Below are 21,909 nucleotides of genomic sequence, written 5' to 3'. Positions count from 1 at the left end.
AAGGAAGGAAGGAGAGAGAAAGGGGAAGGAAGAAGGAAGTTTAGTCCTGAGATATCCCTCCCAAAGAGGGAGGGAAGAAGGAAGGAGGAAGGAAGGAAGGAAGGAAGGAAGGAAGGAAGGAAGGAAGGAAGGAAGGAAGGAAGGAAGGAGAGAGAAAGGGGAAAGAAGAAGGACGTTTAGGCCTGAGATACCCCTCCCAAAGAGGGAGGGAGGAAGGAGAGAGAAAGTGGGAAAGAGGAAGTTAGTTTAGTCCTGAGATACCCTTCCAAAGAGGGAGAGAGGAGAAAGGAAAGAAAGAGAGAGAGAGAAAGGGGAAAGAAGAAGGAAGATAATCCTGAGCTACCCCCCTTTCCCAAACAGATAAAGAGTTTTGTAGCCATATGTATCACTTCAGAATAAATGGTCTGAAAATTGTGAAAAGGAATAGTACATCCCAAAGGAAAATGGTAGGAACCCTTGTTTGCCATGTCTAATCAGTACAGATGTTTGGGTCAGTTCTTGGAGAACAAGAAAAGCCCCCAAGTCAGTTGGCACTGTGGGTTTTCTCAATATCAACAGTTGCTCCTCTCTACGGTTCTCCTTGGAAAATGCTTTTTAAAACCAAAGGAATATAGCTGTACTTACCCAGAAAAAAATATTCTTGTCACTCCATAAAAGACTGACGGATCCACATAATCTAGGAATCAGAGCACATAAAGATCAGGTCAGTTTGCTGGATATACTTAATAAGTGCAAGATTAAGTATGAATGTAACATTTTACACTTACACAAGAAGAACCAAGTGCATAAACACAGAATAGGTGGTACATGGCTCAACAGCAGTGCTGTGAGTTAGAGAGTGCAGAGAAGAGCAACAGAGATAATTTCAGGGGTCTGGAGGTTAAAACATATGATGAACAGTTGCAAGAATTGTGTATGTCTAGTTTAATAGAGAGAAGGACTAGGGGAAAACATGATAGCAATCTTTCAATATCTCAGGGGTTGCCACAAAGAAGAGGGAGTCAAGCTATTCTCCAAAGCACCTGAGGGTAGGACAAGAAGCAACGGGTGGAAAATCATGAAAGAGAGAAGCAACCTAGAACTAAGGTGAAATCTCCTGACAGTGAGAACAATTAACCAGAGGAACGACTTGCCTCCAGAAGTTGTGGGTGATTCATCACTGGAGGTTTTTAAGAAGAGACCTGCTCAAGCAGAAGACCTCCCCAGGTCCCTTTCAGCTCTGCTATTGTGTAATTCTGCATGCCTGCTCTACGGACCATCAAGTATGACCGTTGTTTGTTTTCTATTGAAGACAAAGAGGATGTTTGTCCTAACCATAATTGCATTGTATTGTACTGCACTGCACTACGTTATGTTATGTGATGTGATGTTAAGTTACGTTACGCTACGCTTATTATTATATATTATATTATATTATATTATATTATATTATATTATATTATATTATATTATATTATATTATATTATATTATATTATATTATATTATATTATATTATATTATATTTATTATATTATATTATATTATATTATATTATATTATATTATATTATATTATATTATATTATATTATATTATATTATATTATATTATATTATATTATTATATTATATTATATTATATTATATTATATTATATTATATTATATTATATTATATTATATTATATTATATTATTATAACATTACATTACATTACATTACATTACATTACATTACATTACATTACATTATTATTATTCGATTGTATCACAGCGGCCAGTTGTTTCGCCGGATTTGGCATTGATTACTTGTCGGGCCCCACCCAGGCGCCTAAGGATGTCGTAACTTCTTTTTGTAATATACGTGCAGATCCAAGCAGTGCAGCTTTTTGCATTTGACTGATGGTGATTTTGTCAAGTTTTAACTATTTTAAATGTAATTCCAGTGCTTTTGGAATAGCTCCCAGTGTACCGATTACTACTGGAATTACCACTGCTGGTTTGTGCCATAATCGTTGAATTTCAATTTTTAAGTCCTGGTATTTTGTGATTTTTTCTGTTCCTTCTCGTTGACCCTGCTATCACCCGGTATTGCGATGTCTATGATTGTAACCTTATTTTTCTCAACCAGTGTGATGTCTGGTGTGTTATGCGCCAGTATTTTGTCCGTTTGTATACGAAAATCCCATAGGATCTTGACCATCTGATTTTCGGTGACTTTTTCAGGCTTATGTTCCTACCAGTTTGTTGTTGTTTTAATATTATAATTTTTGCACAAATACCAGTGGATCATTTGTGCTACTGAATTGTGCCGCAATTTATAATCAGTCTGCGCAATTTTTTACAGCAGCTGAGTATGTGGTCAACAGTTTCATCAACTTCTTTGCAGAGTCTTCATTTGGCATCATCAGAGGATTTTTCTATTTTGGCCTTAATGACATTTGTTCGGATTTTTCCTAACTCTGTTGGTGTACTCTCTCCTGACAATACTTTTTACTTCTCCATGTTTGATGTTATCCAACTGCAAAATGCCTAAGTATTTGTAGGCTTCATTTTCGTTGCATTTAATTAGTTGGCCATTGGGCATTTCAATTCCCTCACACGCAGTGATTTTGCCCCTTTTTATGGATACAGTGGCGCATTTTTCCATGCCAAACTGCATTGAAATATCGCTGCTGAATACTTGAACTGTGTTTGCCAGTGATTAGATTTCTATTTCTGACTTACTATAGAGTTTCAAATCATCCATATATAATAAATGTGAATTTTTTTCAGTGGCTGTTTGGTAGCCTAATTTTTTTTTTTTAAGATTACCGATAGCGGGATCTTCGCGATGATGAAGAGAAGAGGTGAAAGTGAATCACCCTGGAAAATTCCTCGCTTGATATTAACCATTCCATACTTCTCATTCCCTACTGCCAACTAAGTTCTCCATTGTTTCATCGCCTTTTCAGTGAATGATGTAATATTTTTGCTAATGCCAGTTGTTTCTAAGCATTTTATGATCCAACTATGTGGCAATGAGTCGAATGCCTTTTTATAATCAATCCAGACCATATTCAAGTTCATTTTTCTTTTCTTACAATTTTCTAATATCATTTTATCAATCAGGAGCTGATCTTTTGTGCTCCTGCTCCTTCTTTTATTGCCTTTTTGCTCTACTGGCAAGATGTTGTTTGTTTCCAAATAATCCATAATATTATCTGCAATAATGCCTGTGAGTAATTTAAAGGTTGTTGGCAAGCATGTTATTGGTCTGTAGTTTTCAGGTATTGTTCCTTTAGTTGCATCTTTCTGAATCAAGTATGTTTTTCCAGTTGTCAACCATTCATCAATTTGACCATTTTGTAGTTGCCTGGCCAGTATTGAATGTAAACTGGTCAGATATTTGATCCAGAAACCATGTAATTGGTCATTTCCAGGTGATGTCCAATTCTTTACTTTTTTTACTCGATTTTTGACCATCTCAGTTGTTATTTCTAATACTTGCATTTGTTTATTACCAATGCTTTCCTCAAAGTCATGTATCCACTTTGCTTCCTTATTGTAGTCCTTTGCATTTTTCCACAATCCTTTCCAGAATTCAGCTGTGGCCTGCTTTTCTGGTTTTTCACTTTTGGTGTCACCATTCACATTAAGACTTTGATTAAAATGCCGTTGGTCTGATCGAAATTGTTGATTTTGTTTGTATTGGATGATTCGTGCCTCATCTCTCTCAATTTTTCTAGCTGTTGCTGTTATCTGCTATTTTACAATCTCTACAGCTTCATTGATGTTTCTTGTATCCAATCTATATCTTCTGATTAGCTGATCTATAATTTTGTTGTTTTTAAGCCGTTGCTCACGCATGTTCTTCATGTTGCTAGCATCTGCCCTTAATTTTTTGACTTTTTGTTCTAATCGGATTTTCCACTTTGGCTTTGATGCTTTTTCCATTGTGTGATTAGGTACTTTGATTTTAATGCCTAGTTCATTAGTGACTATTACAGCTGCACTGTACATTAACTCATTCGTTTCCAAGATGGATCCCGGTTCAATTGTTGAAAGCACTGCATTAACCATTTTCATGATAGGACCCAAAATTTTCTTAGGGACAGTTTTTAATGATGGTAAACGTTGCCTTTCCTCCCTAGCCAGAAAATGCTCCATGATCTTGTCCTTCAGTTCATTTTGTTTTTGAGTTGGTTCATCAGTTGGTTCAATGGTAACTAGTTCTGGTGGTAGTGTTGTTATTTCCTCTCCAGCAGCTTCTTCTGGGAGTTCTCCTATGATTTCTTTAGTTGTGTCATGAGTATCAGTTATTTCCTCTTGTGATGTTGTTGTTGTTGTTTTGCAATTTGCCTGAATTTCCTCAAGTTCAACTTCGCTAAACACTTTATTCCGTATAATAAATCGCCTTTGATCTGCTAGTCGTTGTTCACTAACATTTGAATCTGGATATTGTTGTTTCCATAAATCATACATTCGCTTTAAATAGCCTCTTTTTTTTGGCTCTGAGTTGTAATAACAGGCCATTATGGCACGATTTTCATCTGCACAATATTTTTGTCGTTTTGTTAGCTGGTCCACTTGTAGCCCACTTGTCGATGGATGCCCAGGGACCTCAACATCCGCCGCGGCCCTTGTTAACCCGCGACCAATGCGGTATAGAATTTTTAGTCATTTCTTTCACCATATTGTATGGGTTGGCGAGTTTTTATGGGGCCAGGTTATGTTGTTGTTGTTGTTGTTGTTGTTGTTGCTGCTGCTGCTGTTGTTGCTGTTGTTGTTGTTGTTGTTGTTGTTGTTATTATTATTATTATTATTATTATTATTATTATTATTATTATTATTATTATTATATCCTAGCTAGAGGTTGATTTTTTTTCCTCTGGGCACACTGAGAATATACAGTATCTGCTGAACAAAACTCCACATTGGCGACAGGAAGGGCATCCGGCCATTAAAACACTCTGCTAGCCCCATTCCAGAGGTGGTATTCAGCAGGTTCTGACCAGTTCTGGAGAACCAGTGGCAGAAATTTTGGGTAGTTTAGAGAACTGGTAAATGCTACCTCTGGTTGGCCCTGCCTCCATCTATTATCTGCCTCCAAATGCACCGCTGAGATTGGAGGCAGGAGAGGGGCCAACATTTGAAAATCAATTCTATTCATGTAGCCCCCAATGGAGGTTGCTTTCCCTAATCACGAGAGATCATTACAGAACTAAACGGTGGGTAATCATCAAAGGGCTTCGTTAATATCGAGGCTGCAAAAAAATGCTGAGAAAATAACCAAGCAACGAATCAACAATATTGAGCCACACAATGCTGTGATTCAAAAGCAGCTGAGATCTGTCGAGCACAGAGGGAAATTCAAAGCCTCCTTGCAACATTAAAGATTTGCTCTCTCTCCTGTCACAACTACTGATGCTCTTTCTAATGTTCCCCCCGAAGCAACCCTGGAGGAAGATTCAGCAAAATGGTTTTCTTACTAGAATTATCCCTGTGCAGTTCAGGTGCAATTAGAATCCATGGGCTATATTTTTTTTTTCTCTCTCTCTCAGGTATTTTATTCCGGTTTGAGATTTAGGCAGTTTCGATTGCATCTTTTTTTAAAAAAAAATCAAAACACAGGAGTCTTACATAACTGTATATAAGCTGTGGTGGTGCAGTGGTTAGAATGCAGTATTGCAGGCTAATTCTGCTGACTGCCAGGAAGTTCAATCCTGAATCAGAATAGAGCTGGAAGGGACCTTGTAGATCTTCTAGTCCAGTGATGGCTAACCATTTCCAGAACGAGTGCCCAAAGTGTGCACGCCCAAACCAATAAAATACATGCATGTTCACATTCTTGCACATATGCGCTAGTTGTTCCCAACTCTAGGGAGCGGTGCTCATCTCTGTTTCAAAGCCGAAGAGCCAGCGCTGTCCGAAGACATCTCTGTGGTCATGTGGCTGGCATGACTAAACACCGAAGGCACATGGAACGCTGTTATCTTTCCACCAAAGGTGAGAATTCCCTATTTTTCTACATGCATTTTTACGTGCTTTCAAACTGCTAGGTTGGCAGAAGCTGGGACAAGTAACAGGAGCTCACTCCATTACACAGTACTAGGGATTCAAACCACTGAACTGCCAACCTGATTGTCAAGCTCAGCATCTTAGGCACTGAGCCATCGCGTCCCTTTCATTATTTTATTATTTAATATATAATATTAAAACATTAATATTCTCTTACAGTGGACATTTCTAAATGTGAGTATGTTTTTATTGCCAGCTCATGAAGAAGAGGTTGGACAGCCAGTCTGGAATGGTATAAAGACCTCTGCTTGAGCAGGGGGTTGGACTAAAGGACCTCCAAGGTCCCTTCCAACTCTGATGTTCTATGTCTATATCTAAGTATGTGGGGATCACAGGCTTACCATGCATTTTCTTCAGAGTTTTGGTCATTTCTTGAAGTGTGTTTGTCACTTCTTGCAAGGCTTCAGCCAGGATTTTGTCATCTGGCTGAAGAAGTCCATTCACAGCCTTGGAAATTGCCTGCAGGAAAGGAGACAACTCTGTTTAAATTTACATGCTGCCTGATCCCCAGCAATGCTGAATTGCCTTGCAGGAATCCATTGGCTTCATTCGAGCTTTCCATTTTGCGGGTTATTTATTTATTTTTAAAGCGTTGATTTCAGAGGTAGGTTCCTACTGGTTCGTACCGGTTCGTACTGGTTCGGATGAGTAGGTAGTAACTCAGTCAGACACACACCCAAACCGGTTTTTATCCTCTTGGTTTTCTGTTTTCTGCATGCGCAGAACAACCTTCATTGCAAAAATGTAATTTGTTTCCCTTTTCTAACGTTGCGCACATGTGCAGATCTTTTTAGGTGCAAACGCACACACGCGCACCAAACCAGCAGCAATGTCGACAGGAACCCACCCCTGGTTGAGTCATTTTACAGACCACCCAGAGAACGGTCTCTACGATGCCTAGCATAGGCAGAATTCTACTCCGCTCGTTCTTGCACTTCTTCTACTTCTACCATGTGAGCCGTAGCTGGATTCATATCACCCTGAACAAGGATGAACAAAACACATGTGCTTTGTTCACAGAACATGCTGTGCCTCCCCAACTTGCCAAGGCATTACATCAGAACAGGGGTGTCAAAGTCAAGGCCCGGGGGCCAGATCCGGCCCCTGGGATGGGTAGATACGGCCTACGGGGCCACCCTGGAAACAGATAAGGACTGGCTCGAAGTGCCTCTTCCAATGAAAAGGGAGATTGGGAGGGCTGCATGAGGCCCTCCAGTGCTCCTCTTTCGGTCGCAGAGGGTTGCAGGAGGCCGACGCAGCCGAAAATGAAGCTCGGGAGCCTGTTTTCACTGGCAGAACCCTCGGGTCACCACAGGCGCCCCCCACATGTGTGACATTGAGCTGACCACCCCCACCCCCCATCCCACCCACCCCAAGGCCAAACACAACCAGAGGTGGGTTCCTACTGGTTCGGACTGGTTCGGCCAAGTATTTATTTATTTATTTATTTATTTATTTATTTGATTTCTAGAGGTAGTAACTCGGCCGGACAAGCACCCGAACTGGTTCTATCCTCGGCGGTTCCATCTTGATTTTCTGTTCTGCACATGTACAGAACAATTGTCATTGAAAAAAAAAATCTTTTTTCCTTTTTTAATTTTGTGTGCATGCGCAGAACTTTTAAGGTGCAAATGCAGAGCAAACTTTTTGGGGCACCGAACTGGTGGTAATGCTGGCAGGAACTCACCCCTGAACACAACCCTGATGTGGCCCTCAATGAAATTACATTTGTCACTCCTGTATTAGAACTTAATGTAATGACCACATTGACGCTGGTTGGATTACCACCATCTGCTGAATTATAGGCTACTAGCTTGTTTTAACCTAGTCTAGCTTGTTAGGTGTAACTCAACGTGTTTTCAGATTAGCCAAAATGCTGGGAATGCTCCTGTTCATCCCTTAAAAAACAGCCAAAGCAAACATTGATAATTAATTTAGGAGGCAATTAGACCTTCAATCCTGGTGCAGCAACTTTCTCAGCCAGTAAACTGACAAGGATGAACCCAACTGTGCTTGTTCCTCCAGGGAAGGTAACTATGGGCTCCAGATTCCTGGGAAGAGAACAAAACCAAAAGTCTAGGAAAGGAGGTACGAGTGTTTATTACTGCTTTCAAAGGAAGGGTTGTTTCTCTGAAAAAGCCCAAGGTGTACAAAACAATCTTTAACAGGGATGGCGAACATTTTCGCCACCCAATGCCCAAACCGAAATACATGTGCATGCATGGAAAACAGCCCAGAAAAAATCTATTTTCCAGCTATTTTTCAAGCTGTTTTCAGGCCGTTTTTCAGGCTGTTTTTTGGGCAAATTCTGTTTGGCCAAAAAAATTCTGTTTATATACAGCAGCACAGAGTAAACAAAGAGTACAGTCACCATGTGCTTTACTGCTCAACTATTTTAACTGTGACAGGAAACAGGAACAAAAGAGCATAGAGAATATACTATCGATCCTAAGTTGTAAACAGTGCCATCTACTGGCTGAATACTATTGTAGCTGTTGCATAAAAATACATTTCAACAATGAATTCCAACAAAAACAATATTGCATATTGCTGTATGATGTTTGGTAATTCCTAGCTGACCTTATACAAGTCTATTCACTGCATGTGCTCCCTCTCACAGGGCACTCGTGCCTGAACACCAAAAGGTTTGCTAGCCTTTTCTTTTTTTTCCACCCTGTTTCTTTATAAGTAACTTAAAAAGGGAAGCGTAACAGTGGTGGCTCAGTGGCCAAGACGCTGAGCTTGTTGATCAGAAAGGTTGGCAGTTCGGCAGTTCGAATCCCTAGCGCTGCATAATGGAGTGAGCTCCCATTACTTGTCCCAGCTTCTGCCAACCTAGCAGTTCGAAAGCATGTAAAAATGCAAGTAGAAAAATGGGACCACCTTTGGTGGGAAGGTAACAGCGTTCCATTCACCTTCGGCATTTAGTCATGCCAGCCACATGACCCCGGAGACGTCTTCGGACAGCACTGGCTCTTCAGCTTTGAAATGGAGATGAGCACTGCCCCCTAGAGTCAGGAACGACTAGCACATATGTGCAAGAAAACCTTTACCTTTAACAATGAAAAATGAAATAAACCAGAACCACTTGAAGGGCATATCTCAATTTGGCATTAGATTAGAATTCCAATAGAGAATCCTAAGCCAAGGAGAAACAAAGCTCGGTGAAATAAAGAGTCAAATACACCTTGGGTGTCAGTAATGGCCCAGAAAGGAGGCAAGCAATTACTTGCTAAACAAACCCATTTCTGGTTAGTTTGCCATTTGCGCTTGAGAGGAAAGCTACAACCTACCACCAAGCAGGTGTTTGATGAAGAAAGATGATTCTCCTAAATCTCCATTTGCTATTCTGTGGGAGCATAACTGGCAAAAAAAAATAGGAGCTGTGAACAATGTAAACGTAAGCTGACTTCCTAAAAGTAGCAGCTGTTTGACTTCAAACAGCCTGAAAATTGACTCCAAGGTGATCACTAAACCGATCTTGTCCTGCAAAAAAAAAAAAAAAAAAAAAAACCCTAGGGATTCTCAAAGACTTACTCAATTTCCAGACGCCTTGGAGAAATTGAGGTGACATCCGCCAACATACCCAAGGAAGCAAAATCAAGAGATGAAATCAGTAAAGTCCATTATGGTACAACTGTGCTTTTAACAACAATAGCAATGGCACATAAGATGTATATACCGCTTCACAGTGCTTTACAGCGCTCTCTAAGCAGTTTGCAGAGTCAGCCTCTTGCCCTCAACAATCTGGGTCCTCATTTTACCCACCTAGGAAGGACGGAAGGCTGAGTCAACCTTGAGCCTCGTGAGATATTAACAGAGCTAGTAAGCTATTGTTCAAATGTAATTCTTTAATATTAGAATTCCAATAAACTCTATAGTCATTTGCTTTTTTTAAAAAAAAAAAGTTGCTGATAAAAACTGCTCCATGTGGAAACAGCCCATTAGACAATTTAACATTTAAGGTTGATGTAGAAGATGACCACACTGAGCCAGAGGGATGGGTCAAGCATGTCATCAGTCTCGAGTGCCTTTGTGCCCATCAGAGATTCTCATCGCTGACTCGAAATACTATCCCAAGGAAATGTCTGAAAGAGACACCTACAACAATAGAAAAAGAAAGGGAGAGAGTAGGAGAGCATGAAAGGAAGACGGGAAAGAAGAAAGAGGTGGTGTCACAACAGGAGGAAGGGATGATAAATAAAGCAACCCAAACTGTATATTATAACCTATTAAATGAAATAATAAATGTAAATGTATAAGAATGACAAAGGTAAAGGAGAAGAAGAATTATGTTAATGTATACTTAAAATGGTATGTAAGAGAACAAAAATTTAAAAAATTCTATTTCTCCCCCCCCCACCCCCAAAAAAGAGAGATTCCGCTGACTCTTATCTACAGGCCACCTTGAATTCCCCTGACTCTTATCCACCGCCATTTTGCTTTGACCGTTAGTAGTTCAGATTCTTGTAGAGAGCGTTAACAGGCGATATTCATTTGAACCCCTTGGGTTCCCGATTTCCTGAGCTTGAAGATTCCAGCTACGATCGATCTCCAATGATTAAGCACAGATATCATTGCCAATAGATTTATTACCCCTGGGGATTTTTCTTCTTCCAGTTCGCCAGAATAAAATCCGTGTGGACCAGGATCGGAGGCAGACCTAGCATTTCAGAGACTTCTCCAAAAGGGATGGCCAGGTTTCGTGGCAAAATCTGGAAGACAAGACAAGCAGGTCAACACCAGCTCTCCTGTGTCCATGTCTTACTGGGTTTAAGTAGAGTTCCAGATGGTTAGAAGAAGTAGAAAGTGTCTATGGAGATTCTCCGTCATGCAGGTCACGGTTGTCCCAAAGGTGCTTTTTCTCAAGAGACAACTGGATTTTCTTGGTTTTTCTTTGAAGACGTTTCGCTTCTCATCCAAGAAGCTCTGACTGGATATGGAAGGATCTACACTCCTCGCAGATAGCAGGACTTTTACATCCTTTTAGTGGGCCGTTAAGGTCACCTGAAGGTTTAGCTGTGTCCTCAGCGTCACCTGCGTGGTGCAAATGGGTGGGGAGCCTTCTTGGAACTGTTGAACAGTCATGTCGACAGTTCCAAGAAGGCTGCACACCAGTGTTGGGTTCCGGATCCTGGTGCAACCGGTATGGTGCAACAAGGTTGGGGCCCGGCATCCACTACATGAATGCGCGCAGCATGCACATGCGTCCTTATCTCTTGCAACACCTCCACAAGCCTCAGCGACGCTCCAGCTGCTCGGCGGAGCATGGCGCAGGTGCCGTGCGTTCTGTACGCGGAAGCGCCAAAGAGCTCAAATACAGGTAAGGAGCTCAGGCGGGCGGGTGGGCCCTCTGGAGCACCGTACTGGAACGGTACCCGGTGCTCCAGGCAGGCACTGGCACTGGTACGCCCCTACCGGGGCCTACCGCCTGCAACCCACCACGGCTGCACACCCATTTGCACCAGGGGTGAGTTGCTTCCAGCATTACTGCCGGTTTGGTGTGCTCAAAAATGTCACACTCTTGCTTCGCTCGCTCGCACATTTGCACAAGATGGCAGCCCCATTGGAGAACCGGTTCAGGGGCGTGGCAGGCCTGCGTCGCTGCTGGTTCCAGAGACCCAGGCCACCAAACCACTACCGGTTCAGCCAAACCGGTCCAAACTGGTGGGCACCCACCTCTGATTTGCTAACCTTTTTGTTGTCCTGTGCCGAAAGCGTGCATGCATGCGTGACCACACTCATAATGCAATGTGTGCACCACAATACGCTCTTCCCCATGCACATGTATGTGCCCACACACACACACACACAGTGTGTGCGAACCCACCCCATCCTGCGTGCCCCGTTTTGGACCTAGCATGGCTCCCTGCAGTCTCCTGGGACCAAAAACAAAGCACAGGGGGTACGCTGCTCCCCCACCCCCCGTGCATACATGTGTGCCCCCCATATGCATCAGCATCTCCTGCATGCTCCCCTTCCCCTGCGCATGTGTGACAGTGACCCGAAGATCAGCTGGCCAGTGGGAGGGAACCCAAGCATGCAGGTTAGAGCTGAGCTGGGGTGATGGTTCGCCTGCCCACAGAGAGGGCTCCATGTGCCACCTGTGCCACCTGTGCCATACGTTCACAGTGCTAAAAGGATGCAAATGTCCAGCTGTCTGCAAGGAGCATAAATCCCTCCATTCCCCACCATCCAGCCAGAGCTGAAGAAGCTTCTTGGATGAGAAGCGAAACGTCTTCAAAAGAAAAAACAAGAAAGTCCAGTTGCCTCCTGAAAAAGCACCTGTGGGACATCCATGACCTGAATGGCTGAGAATCTCCACAGACTTTTAGCTAGACGATTTGGGATGAAGAACCTTTGAATGGTGTGGGAGAAGGAATGGATTCCCAGAGAAAAAATTGCAGACTACAGGAACCATTCACACCACTCAGGTGACCCTGAGGACACAGGTAAACCTCCAGGTGGCCTCAACGACCCTCTAAAAGGATGCAAATGTCCAGATGTCTTCAAGGAGTATCAATCCTTCCATTCCCCTCCATCCTAGTCAGAGCTGAAGAAGCTTCTTGGATGAGAAGCGAAAGGTCTTCAAAAGAAAAACCAAGAAAGTCCAGTTGCCTCTTGAAAAAAAAGCAACTTTGGGACAAAAAGAAGAAAACTTTGTAAGTCCCTATTGCCCAATGTTAGACTAAAAGCACTGAAGAAAACTACAAGGAGACCTTAACGTAGAACCATTCGTTTAGCACCCATTCCAAAGTTATAACCACAAAAAAGTGACTTAGAACTGCTCCTTGCACCTACAACTGTTGCTGCATCCCCATCGTCACAGGATCAAATTTGGGCACTTGGCAAACCGGCATTATTTAATTGTGGCATTTGTAGGGTGGCACCATTGCATCTGGGTTTACTCTTTGCATCCTCCTGGTTTCCTGCAGATACCGCTGGGCCAAATCAGGCTTAAGAAAGACCAACATTCTCAAGTACAGGCTAATATACCTTGGGGACCTCTTTTTCGCCTTCCTGCCAGACGTAGCTCATCGTGATGAAACTGAGGACCAGGTGGGCCAAGTAGAGTTCTCGGTGGCCTTGGAGGTACTGGCAGCTTAGTAGAGGCATCTGTTGAAAGAGAAAAATCGTTAAAGAAACATAATATTGTTATTAATGGGTCTCATCCCACCACCACGTCCCTCCCTCCCTCATAGAACATAGAACAATAAAGTTGGAAGGGACCTTGGAGGTCTTCTAGTCCAACTCCCTGCCCATGCAGGTGACCCTATACCATTTCAGACAAAGCCTCCAGTGATTCCTTCCCTTCCTTTCCTTCTTTCTTTCCTTCCTTTTCTTCCTTTCTTTTCCTTCTTTCTCCTTCCATCCTTTCCTTCTTTCCCTTCCCTTCTTCCTTCTCCTTCCTTTCCTTCTTCCTTCTCCTTCCATCCTTTCCTTCCTTTCCTTCCCTTCTTCTTTCTCCTCCCGTCCTTTTTTTCCTTCCCCTCCCTTCTTCTTTCTCCTTCCTTTTCTTCCCTTCCCTTCCTTTTCCTTCCTTTCTTCCTTCCTTCCTTCCACTAAAGACTATTCTATTAAGAATAAATACATAAAAGCAGTTTTTCAAACCATCTGAACCCTTTTTTACACAATTGAATACTTTCTCTTGTGGAAGACATCTGATCAATAAACTCATTCCATTTCTATTTAACTTTGATAAGTTTGCCTCTTTCATTCCGACATAACGCCTGCAAAACTCCCATTTTTCTCCGGCGCATCACAGCGCAACAGCTGCTGAGGGCTAGGAAGTGACAAGCCTGTGCATTTAGCACTCAATTTCTGCAGCTTGAAGATGATGGTGTGTAAATCAGCCATCATACATCAAACACTAGAAAGGAAATCACCGATCACACCTCATTATCTAATGCAGGGGTGTCCAAACTTGGGAACTTTAAGACTTGTGGACTTCAACCAAGCTATGCTGGCTGGGGAATTCTGGGACTTGAAGTCCACAAGTCTTAAAGTTCCCAAGTTTGGACACCCCTGATCTAATGCATCCCCTAAGAATGGTTGAAAAGGAAAGAAACAAAGAGGAAGGAAAAGCATACAGTAGAGATTGTTGCATGGGTAGTCCTTAATTCATTTAGTGACCATTCAAAGCTACAACAGCACTGGAAAAAATGACTTATGACTATATGTCACACTGTGCTTCGAACTCCTGGCAGTGGGCAGAGTTAGCCTGCAATACTGCATTCTAACGCCACTGTAGCTCCTGCACATGGCCTATTAAAACATGAATAAGGTAACTTCAAATGTGGCTTGGCTGTATGTTGTTCCCAGTTCAGCTACATGAGAGCTATTACACCGTTAGGAATGAGACTAAGGTAAAGCTAAAGGTTCCCCGCACACATACATGCTAGTCGTTCCCGACTCTCAAAGCTGAAGAGTCAGTGCTGTCCGAAGACGTCTCTGTGGTCGTGTGGCTGGCATGACTAAATGCCGAAGGCACATGGAACGCTGTTATCTCCCCACCAAAGGTGGTTCCTATTTTTCTACTTGCATTTTTTACATGCTTTCGAACTGCTAGGTTAGCAGAAGCTGGGACAAGTAACGGGAGCTCACTCCATTACGCGGTGCTAGGGAGTCGAATTGCCAAACTGCCAACCTTTCTGATCGACAAGCTCAGAGTCTTAGCCCCTGCTTTCCTTAGGAATGAGACTATAAAACAGTAATTGGTACTACTACTGCTTCACGAAAAGCAAGCTAACACAGAAAAACCGAGAAGAAATGGGCAAGAGATTTGCTATGCCACATTGCCTGTTTCAAGAAGGGTGTTTGTTGGAACTCTTTTACCTTTATCATTCCTTCTCATCAATATTATTGATTATTGAGTGCTAGATTCTTAATACGATACAATATAATAGCAGAGTTGGAAGGGACCTTGGAGGTCTTCTAGTCCAACCCCCTGCCTAGGCAGGAAACCTTATACCGTTTCAGACAAATGGCTATCCAACATCTTCTTAAAGACTTCCAGTGTTGGGGCATTCACATCTTCTGGAGGCAATTTCTGTTCCACTGATTAATTGTTCTAACTGTCAAGAAATGTCTCCTCAGTTCTAAGTTGCTTCTCTCCTTGATTAGTTTCCACCCATTGCTTCTTGTTCTACACTCAGGTGCCCTGGAGAATACTTTGACTCCCTCTTTTTTGTGGCAGCCTCTGAGATATTGGAAGACTGCTATTATGTCTCCCCTAATCGTTCTTTTCATTAAACTAGACATGCCCAATTCCAGCATCCGTTCTCTATGTGTTTTAGCCTCCAGCCCCCTAATCATCCTTGTTGCTCTTCTCTGCACTCTTGCTAGAATCCCCGCATCTTTTTTACATCATGGTGACCAAAACTGGATACAATATTCCATGTGTGGCCTTATCAAGGCATTATAAAGTGGTATTAACCCTTCACGTGATCTTGATTCTATCCCTCTGTTGATGCAGCCTAGGACTGTGTTGGCTTTTTTGGCAGCTGCTGCACACGGCTGGCTCATATTTAAATGGTTGCCCACTAGGACTCCAAGATCCCTTTCACAGTTAGTACTGTTGAGCAAGGTACCACCTATATTGTAGCTGTGCATTTCGTTTTTCTTGCCTAAATGTAGAACTTTACTTTTTTCACCATTGAATTTCATTTTGTTAGATAGTGCCCAATGTTCAAGTTCTTTATATTAATTGTTACCAGTCTACTTTAAAAGGAGAGGGAATGTCAGAATTTGCAGAAATGGCTAAAGAGATTTGGTCGAAGAACACATAACAAAAACATTTTGGGGGAAGACTATGAGCCTTGTATGCCCTTCTTGATGGGAAAAAAAAGGGATGGATGATTTATGGAATTAAAGGTTAAGCAGACGAGGGGTGAGCAGCTTCGTAAAATATTTGTAAAATAAGGTTACAACAATCTGTTGGAAAGAAGGTTGGAAATATCCATATGCTCCAACACTGGAAGTATTTAAGAAGAGATTGGAGAACCCTTTGTCTGAAATGGTATATAGCAGGGGTGTCCAAACTTGGGAACTTTAAGACTTGTGGACTTCAACTCCCAGAATTCCCCAGCCAGCAAAAGAACTCTGGGAGTTGAAGTCCACAAGTCTTGAAGTTCCCAAGTTTGGACACCCCTTCTATATAGGGTTTGCTATATATATATATATATATATATATATATATATATATGTGTGTGTGTGTGTGTGTGTGTGTGTGTGTGTGTGTGTGTGTGTGTGTTTTTGTGTTACAACCCCTGGTATGCCCAAATATGGGAGGGAACTCACTCCTCCCTCCCTTTATTTATTTATCAGCACAAATACAACACATATATATATATATATATATAATTTGTTTTCGTAGATTTTCACGGGTGTAGGTATGCTGGTTTTGTTGTATTCGGGTCTTTTCCCGTGTAAGGTTACACAGGAAAAGACCCGAATACAACAAAACCAGCATATATATATATATATATATATATATATATATATATATATATATATATATATATATATATATATATATATATATATATATATATATATATATATATATATATATATATATATATATATATATATATATATATATATATATATATATATATATATATATATATATATATATATATATATATATATATATATATATATATATATATATATATATATATATATATATATATATATATATATATATATATATATATATATATATATGTTGTATTTGTGCTGATAAAATAAAGGGAGACTAGTATAGATCCATTTCGAGCTATTTAGCTCTCATCATATATATACTTTCTTTTTATTTTTTGCACCATCTTGTTTTTGTTACTTTCTGTTTTGTCTTTTGATGTGTCATTAATTACATGTAAATTACAGGATTACATATAAATAGAAAGCAGATTTTAAATATGACATCTAAGCAACGTTATTTTCTCTTCTGTGGAACAAGTGCCACCTACAGGAACGTTTGCAGCATTGCAGAGGAAAAAGCGGAAGGTTCACTATTCCAGATGTATTTTTAAAGAATTCGTGTTTTGTTTACCTTTCCAAATGGTTTGCAAACATTTTGTTCTCTTCCTCTTGCTTTGTCCTGCCTCGCACTTCAAAATCAAACATCTCCTGCCAACTCATATCCTATTTTTAATCAACAAGACAAATACTGAGAGAATAAGCACACTGTTCTGACCGAGGCTTCCCCAAAAAGCACGAGGCAGACAAAACCTCTTTTATTAAACGAATGTGAATTCCTCTCATTCACATTCAGCCAAGGCCTGGCAAACAGTCTTTCAAAGGAATATTTATAACCACAGACTTTATCAATCTTGAAAAGCTGCCATGTAAATGTTTTCCAAATGGGGTGCTGTGCAAGGAAAGACTGGGCACAGAGTCTCTGAGATTCATGGACAGATCTTCACACTCCTGAAACAAATCTAACGACCGAATGAACGAATAGTTTCCTGCAAAAGCCCACTCACTCTTCTTTTATTTCCAATCACCTTCCACCTGTGCCTTTACTCCCAAGTCTACCCTAATTTCTGAGTTGTTCTTTTCTTCTGGCAGCTCTGCGCATGTGCATACTAGGAACAGGCTCCAGTTGTTCTTCTGCCTCAGTCTAGCTCCGAAGGCACCTGATCACTGCTAGACGGCCTTGGCCCTGTCTCTGCCTCCGATGCAGAGCCCTCGTCCAAGCCTTCCCCAGCCTCCAAGACTGGCCCATGCTCCTCCTCAACTTCCTCACTGTCCGACTTTGCTGCCAGTTCTGCTGGCCGTTCATGGGCCACAATATACACAAATGGTTCAGGGTGTTTCAAAAAGTAAAAGTGGAGATCCCAACTCAAAGACAAGGCTGATAGGAAAGCTAGCATCCACTCCTCTAGTATGCAATAAAGAAAGGAAACATGCTTCATAGAGCAGAGGTCTCCAACCTTGGCAACTTTAAGACTTGTGGACTTCAACTCCCAGAATTCCCCAGCCAGCAAAAGAACTCTGGGAGTTGAAGTCCACAAAGTTGCCATGGTTGGAGACCCCTGTCCTATAGCATGATGAAGCACAATGTGGGATCTCCATGGTTAAATGCCATGCGTGAGAAGGGATTTCAGTACCTTGTTGACCTGGGAACGAAGTTGATGGCTCTCAATCAAGTAAACCAACTGGTGAGCAATCTCCATCCATGGACTATAGAAAGGAGGAAGTTCTTCCTTAAAAAGAGAGATCAAAAAAAGTAATGTGTTTATATAAATTAAATGTATACATGGAATTGTACAGATTAGGTAGGAAATGAAGAGCCCATGATCCTTAGTCATTGTGAGATTACAATTCCCAGCATCCAATGCCTACTGTGAACACTGGCTTAGGATGTTGAGGATAGTTCAGTGCAGTTTTTCTATCCTTTAATTGAAAAAAGCCTCTAAAAGGAATTATCATCCTCAAAGTGGAGAAATTGAGAACTTGGAGTTCTCCAATAGTTGCTAATTCCCAGGTGCACCAGCTAGAAAATCCAGTTTCACATTCGCTACCTGTGTCCCGAAGAACTAATATTCTAAGCTTGGCCAACATACAGTGGATTTGTGTGAGGATAGTGAATGTCATGTGTTCGTTTCTTGTTTTTCTTTAAGACAGATTTGTTTCAGATTAACAGAATTGGAAGGGACCTTGTGGGTCATCTAGTCCAACCCCACCCTACCCAAGCAGGAGACCCTACACCATTTCTGACAGGTGGCAGTCCAGTCTCTTCTTGAAAGTTTCCAGAGATGGAGCTCCCACAACCTCCAAAGGCAACTTCTGTTCGGTTGAATGTTCTCTCTGTCAGAAAATTTCTCCTTATTTCCAGGTTGAATCTCTCCTTGATCAATTTCCATCCATTATTCCTTGTCTGGCCTTCAGGTGCTTTGGAAAACAGCTTGATTCCCTCCTCTCTGTGGCAGCCCCTCAAATACTGGAAAACTGCTCTCATGTCTCCCCTGGTCCTTCTCTTCTCTAGACTAGCCATGTCCAGTTTCTGCAACCGTTCATCGTATGCTCTCTACATGGGGCTCCCCTTGAGGTGCACCCGGAGACTGCAGTTGGTCCAGAATGCAGCCGCGCGGGTAATCATGGGGAGATCGAGGTTCTCCCATATAACACCTCTCCTGCGCGAGCTGCACTGGCTTCCTGTGGCCTACCGGGTGCGCTTCAAGGTGTTAGTCACCATCTTTAAAGCGCTCCATGGCATAGGGCCTAGTTATCTGCGGGATCGTGTCCTGCCCCATACATCCCTGCGGCCCATTCGCTCACACAGAGAGGGCCTTCTCCGGGTGCCGTCCTCTAGAGACTGTCAGAGGGCGGTGCCCAGGAGTAGGTCCTTCTCTGTGGCGGGTCCCACCCTTTGGAATGACCTCCCCCCAGACATCAGGACAACAACCGATCTCTGCTCCTTCCGCAGTAAACTGAAGACCCACCTGTTTCGGCTAGCCGGCCTGGCATAATCTTGACAACTGTTCCACCCCTTGGTTAATTTTAATTGTCAATGTTAGCTTTTAAACTTTTATTCTTATTGGGGTTTTAACTTCCCTGATTATTGTATTTATTTATTTTTACCTCCTCCTTTGTAGTCCGTAGACCGTTGCTTGTGTACATCGCCCCGAGTCCCTGTGGGGAGAGGGGGCGACTAATAAGTCTGATAAAATAAATAAATAAATAGATAAATAAATAAATGTTTGAGCCTCCAGTCCCCTCTTCATCCTGGTTGCTCTTCTCTGCACTATTTCTAGAGTCTCCAATCTTTTTTATAGTGTGGTGACCAAAACTTGATGCAGTATTCTAGGTGTGTCTTACTAGGGCTTTATCGAGTGGTATTAGTACCTCACTTGATCTTGATTGTATCTCTCTGTTAATGCAATTTAGGTTTGCATCAGGTGCTTTGGAAAACAGCTTGACCCCCTCCTCTCTGTGGCAGCCCCTCAAATATTGAAACCCTGCTCTCATGTCTCCCCTGGTCCTTCTCTTCACTAGACTAGCCAAGCCCACTTCCTGTGACCACTAGTCCCCTAATCATCTTGGTTGCTCTTCTCTGCACTCTTTCTAGAGTCTCAACTCTCAACAAGAGATATAGCAGAAGGACACATCAAAGAGTTTGGGGAGGCATGGAAAGAAACTTTTTCAGCAGGTGCAAAGGGATATATTCATAATTGACATTAAGGTAACTGATTTTATTTATTCATTCATCTAATTTACATAGCCTCCCATTCTACCTAACAACATCCTACCTACTCTGAGCAACGTACTACTATGTAAAGCAGACTTAATTCTCATTTATTTTGTATCAATTATATATATTTTTCTGCTAGCTTCAATCATTCTCTCTCCTTAGATCTTTTGCCCCAGAAGGTTATGCATTGTTACAGGCATTTGATTGCTATCAATGAAAAAATTATCCATTAAAAAGCTTTCTTCTCCCAACAAAGCTTATCTTATGTCATTCCACAGATCACTAGCTCAATGGAATGGTATCTTCAAGTCTCTACTTATTCAGAGACAGACAACATTCATTATGTCACCACGATGTAAAAAAGATGTGGAGACTCTAGAAAGAGCAACAAAGAGGATTAGGGGACTGGAGGCTAAAACATACGAGGAACAGTTGCAGGAACTGGGGAGGGCTAGTCTACTGTAGAGAAGGACCAGGGGAGACATGATAGCAGTCTTCCAATATTTGAGGGGCTGCCACAGAGAGGGAAGGGTCAAGCTATTTTCCAAAGCACCGAGAGTAGGACAAGAAGCAATGGGTGGAAACTAATCAAAGAGAGAAGCAACTTAGAACTAAGGAGAAACTTCCTGACAGTTAGAACAATTAATCAGTGGAAGAATTTGCCTCCAGAAGTTTTGAATGGAAGTTTTTAAGAAGATGTTGGATAACCCTTTCTCTGAAGTGGGGTATGGTTTTCTGCCTAAGCAGGGGATTGGACTAAAAGACCTCCAAGATCCCTTCCAACTCTGTTATTCTATTCTATTCTGTTCCATTCTATTCCAGTCTATTACATTCCATTCTACTAATCTGTCCTTCTTTAGATTGGGGAGAAAATTATTCTCACATTTGTTGGTACCAGACTCCCTTCACCAGTGTCATTCTTACAACTGTGTAAGGATACCAGAGCAAAGACAAATCTTCCTCTTCCTCCTTCTCCTGATCAGAAAGCTTGGTTTGGTCTCTTAAATATTCAAATCCCAAATCCCAAAACGATCCCAGATCATTCTGCCTCTCTCTGCAAGCCCAAATCCATCAACAAAAGTAGACAATCATGGGAAAGATCAGAGGGAGTCTTCTTCCTCAACTTCCTTCCTTCCTTGGACCCAGCCGTTTGAACGCTTTCTCCTTCTTCCCACACCTTTAGTCTTTGGCAAAAGGCTGTACCTACCAGTGGATTTGGAAGAAGGAAACCAAAGTCTTCAGAAATATGAAATCTCTTCAGTGTGAATGCCGGCTTCTGTTTCACAGAATGCGTAGCGTTCTCCATTCTTATGAGATTTAACAGCCACGCTTGGGAATTTTTAGCGGACTGGATTTGGGATGAAGTGAAGCTCAGAATCCCACAGTAATTGTTGACCAAGACAAGCTTAGTTGTAACTATTAGTAGATCTTGATTGGGTGAATTATTTCCTCTCCTCCTCATAGTCCCAGACCTTTGGCCTGTTGAATGTCACTGACCAATGATCGGTGACGCTGGATAAACATCAGGGAGGTGCGCTGATAACACCCTCAAATAGGCCAAATTCAGAAACAGAAAAGAATTTAGAAGGGAAGGGAGCATCTACAAAGCATCTACAAAGCATAAAGGCAAAATCTGCCAACTTGTTTGATAAGTATAAAAAAACAAAAG

General features: G+C 41.8%; 1 protein-coding gene across 1 annotated transcript in view; it reads right to left on the bottom strand.

Moving 5' to 3' along the window:
- IDO2 (indoleamine 2,3-dioxygenase 2) overlaps nucleotides 1-21,576 on the bottom strand; it is a 28,733-nt gene extending 7,157 nt beyond the window's left edge. The window contains exons 1-8 of the mRNA XM_081960709.1: nucleotides 21,448-21,576; nucleotides 18,157-18,252; nucleotides 13,034-13,153; nucleotides 10,634-10,752; nucleotides 9,575-9,628; nucleotides 7,989-8,088; nucleotides 6,379-6,496; nucleotides 625-676 (exon numbers count right to left, since the gene is read on the bottom strand). Coding sequence (XP_081816835.1) covers nucleotides 625-676; nucleotides 6,379-6,496; nucleotides 7,989-8,088; nucleotides 9,575-9,628; nucleotides 10,634-10,752; nucleotides 13,034-13,153; nucleotides 18,157-18,252; nucleotides 21,448-21,546 — 758 coding nt within the window. The 5' untranslated portion in view covers nucleotides 21,547-21,576. The remainder of the gene's footprint in view (nucleotides 1-624; nucleotides 677-6,378; nucleotides 6,497-7,988; nucleotides 8,089-9,574; nucleotides 9,629-10,633; nucleotides 10,753-13,033; nucleotides 13,154-18,156; nucleotides 18,253-21,447) is intronic.
- Between the last annotated feature and the right edge of the window lie 333 nt (nucleotides 21,577-21,909).

The sequence above is a fragment of the Natrix helvetica genome (assembly GCF_964273705.1).
Source record: "Natrix helvetica genome assembly, chromosome: 8".
NCBI lineage: Eukaryota > Metazoa > Chordata > Lepidosauria > Squamata > Natricidae > Natrix > Natrix helvetica.
Note: the sequence above shows the minus strand (reverse complement) of the source record. Positions and strands in the feature narration are given on the sequence as shown.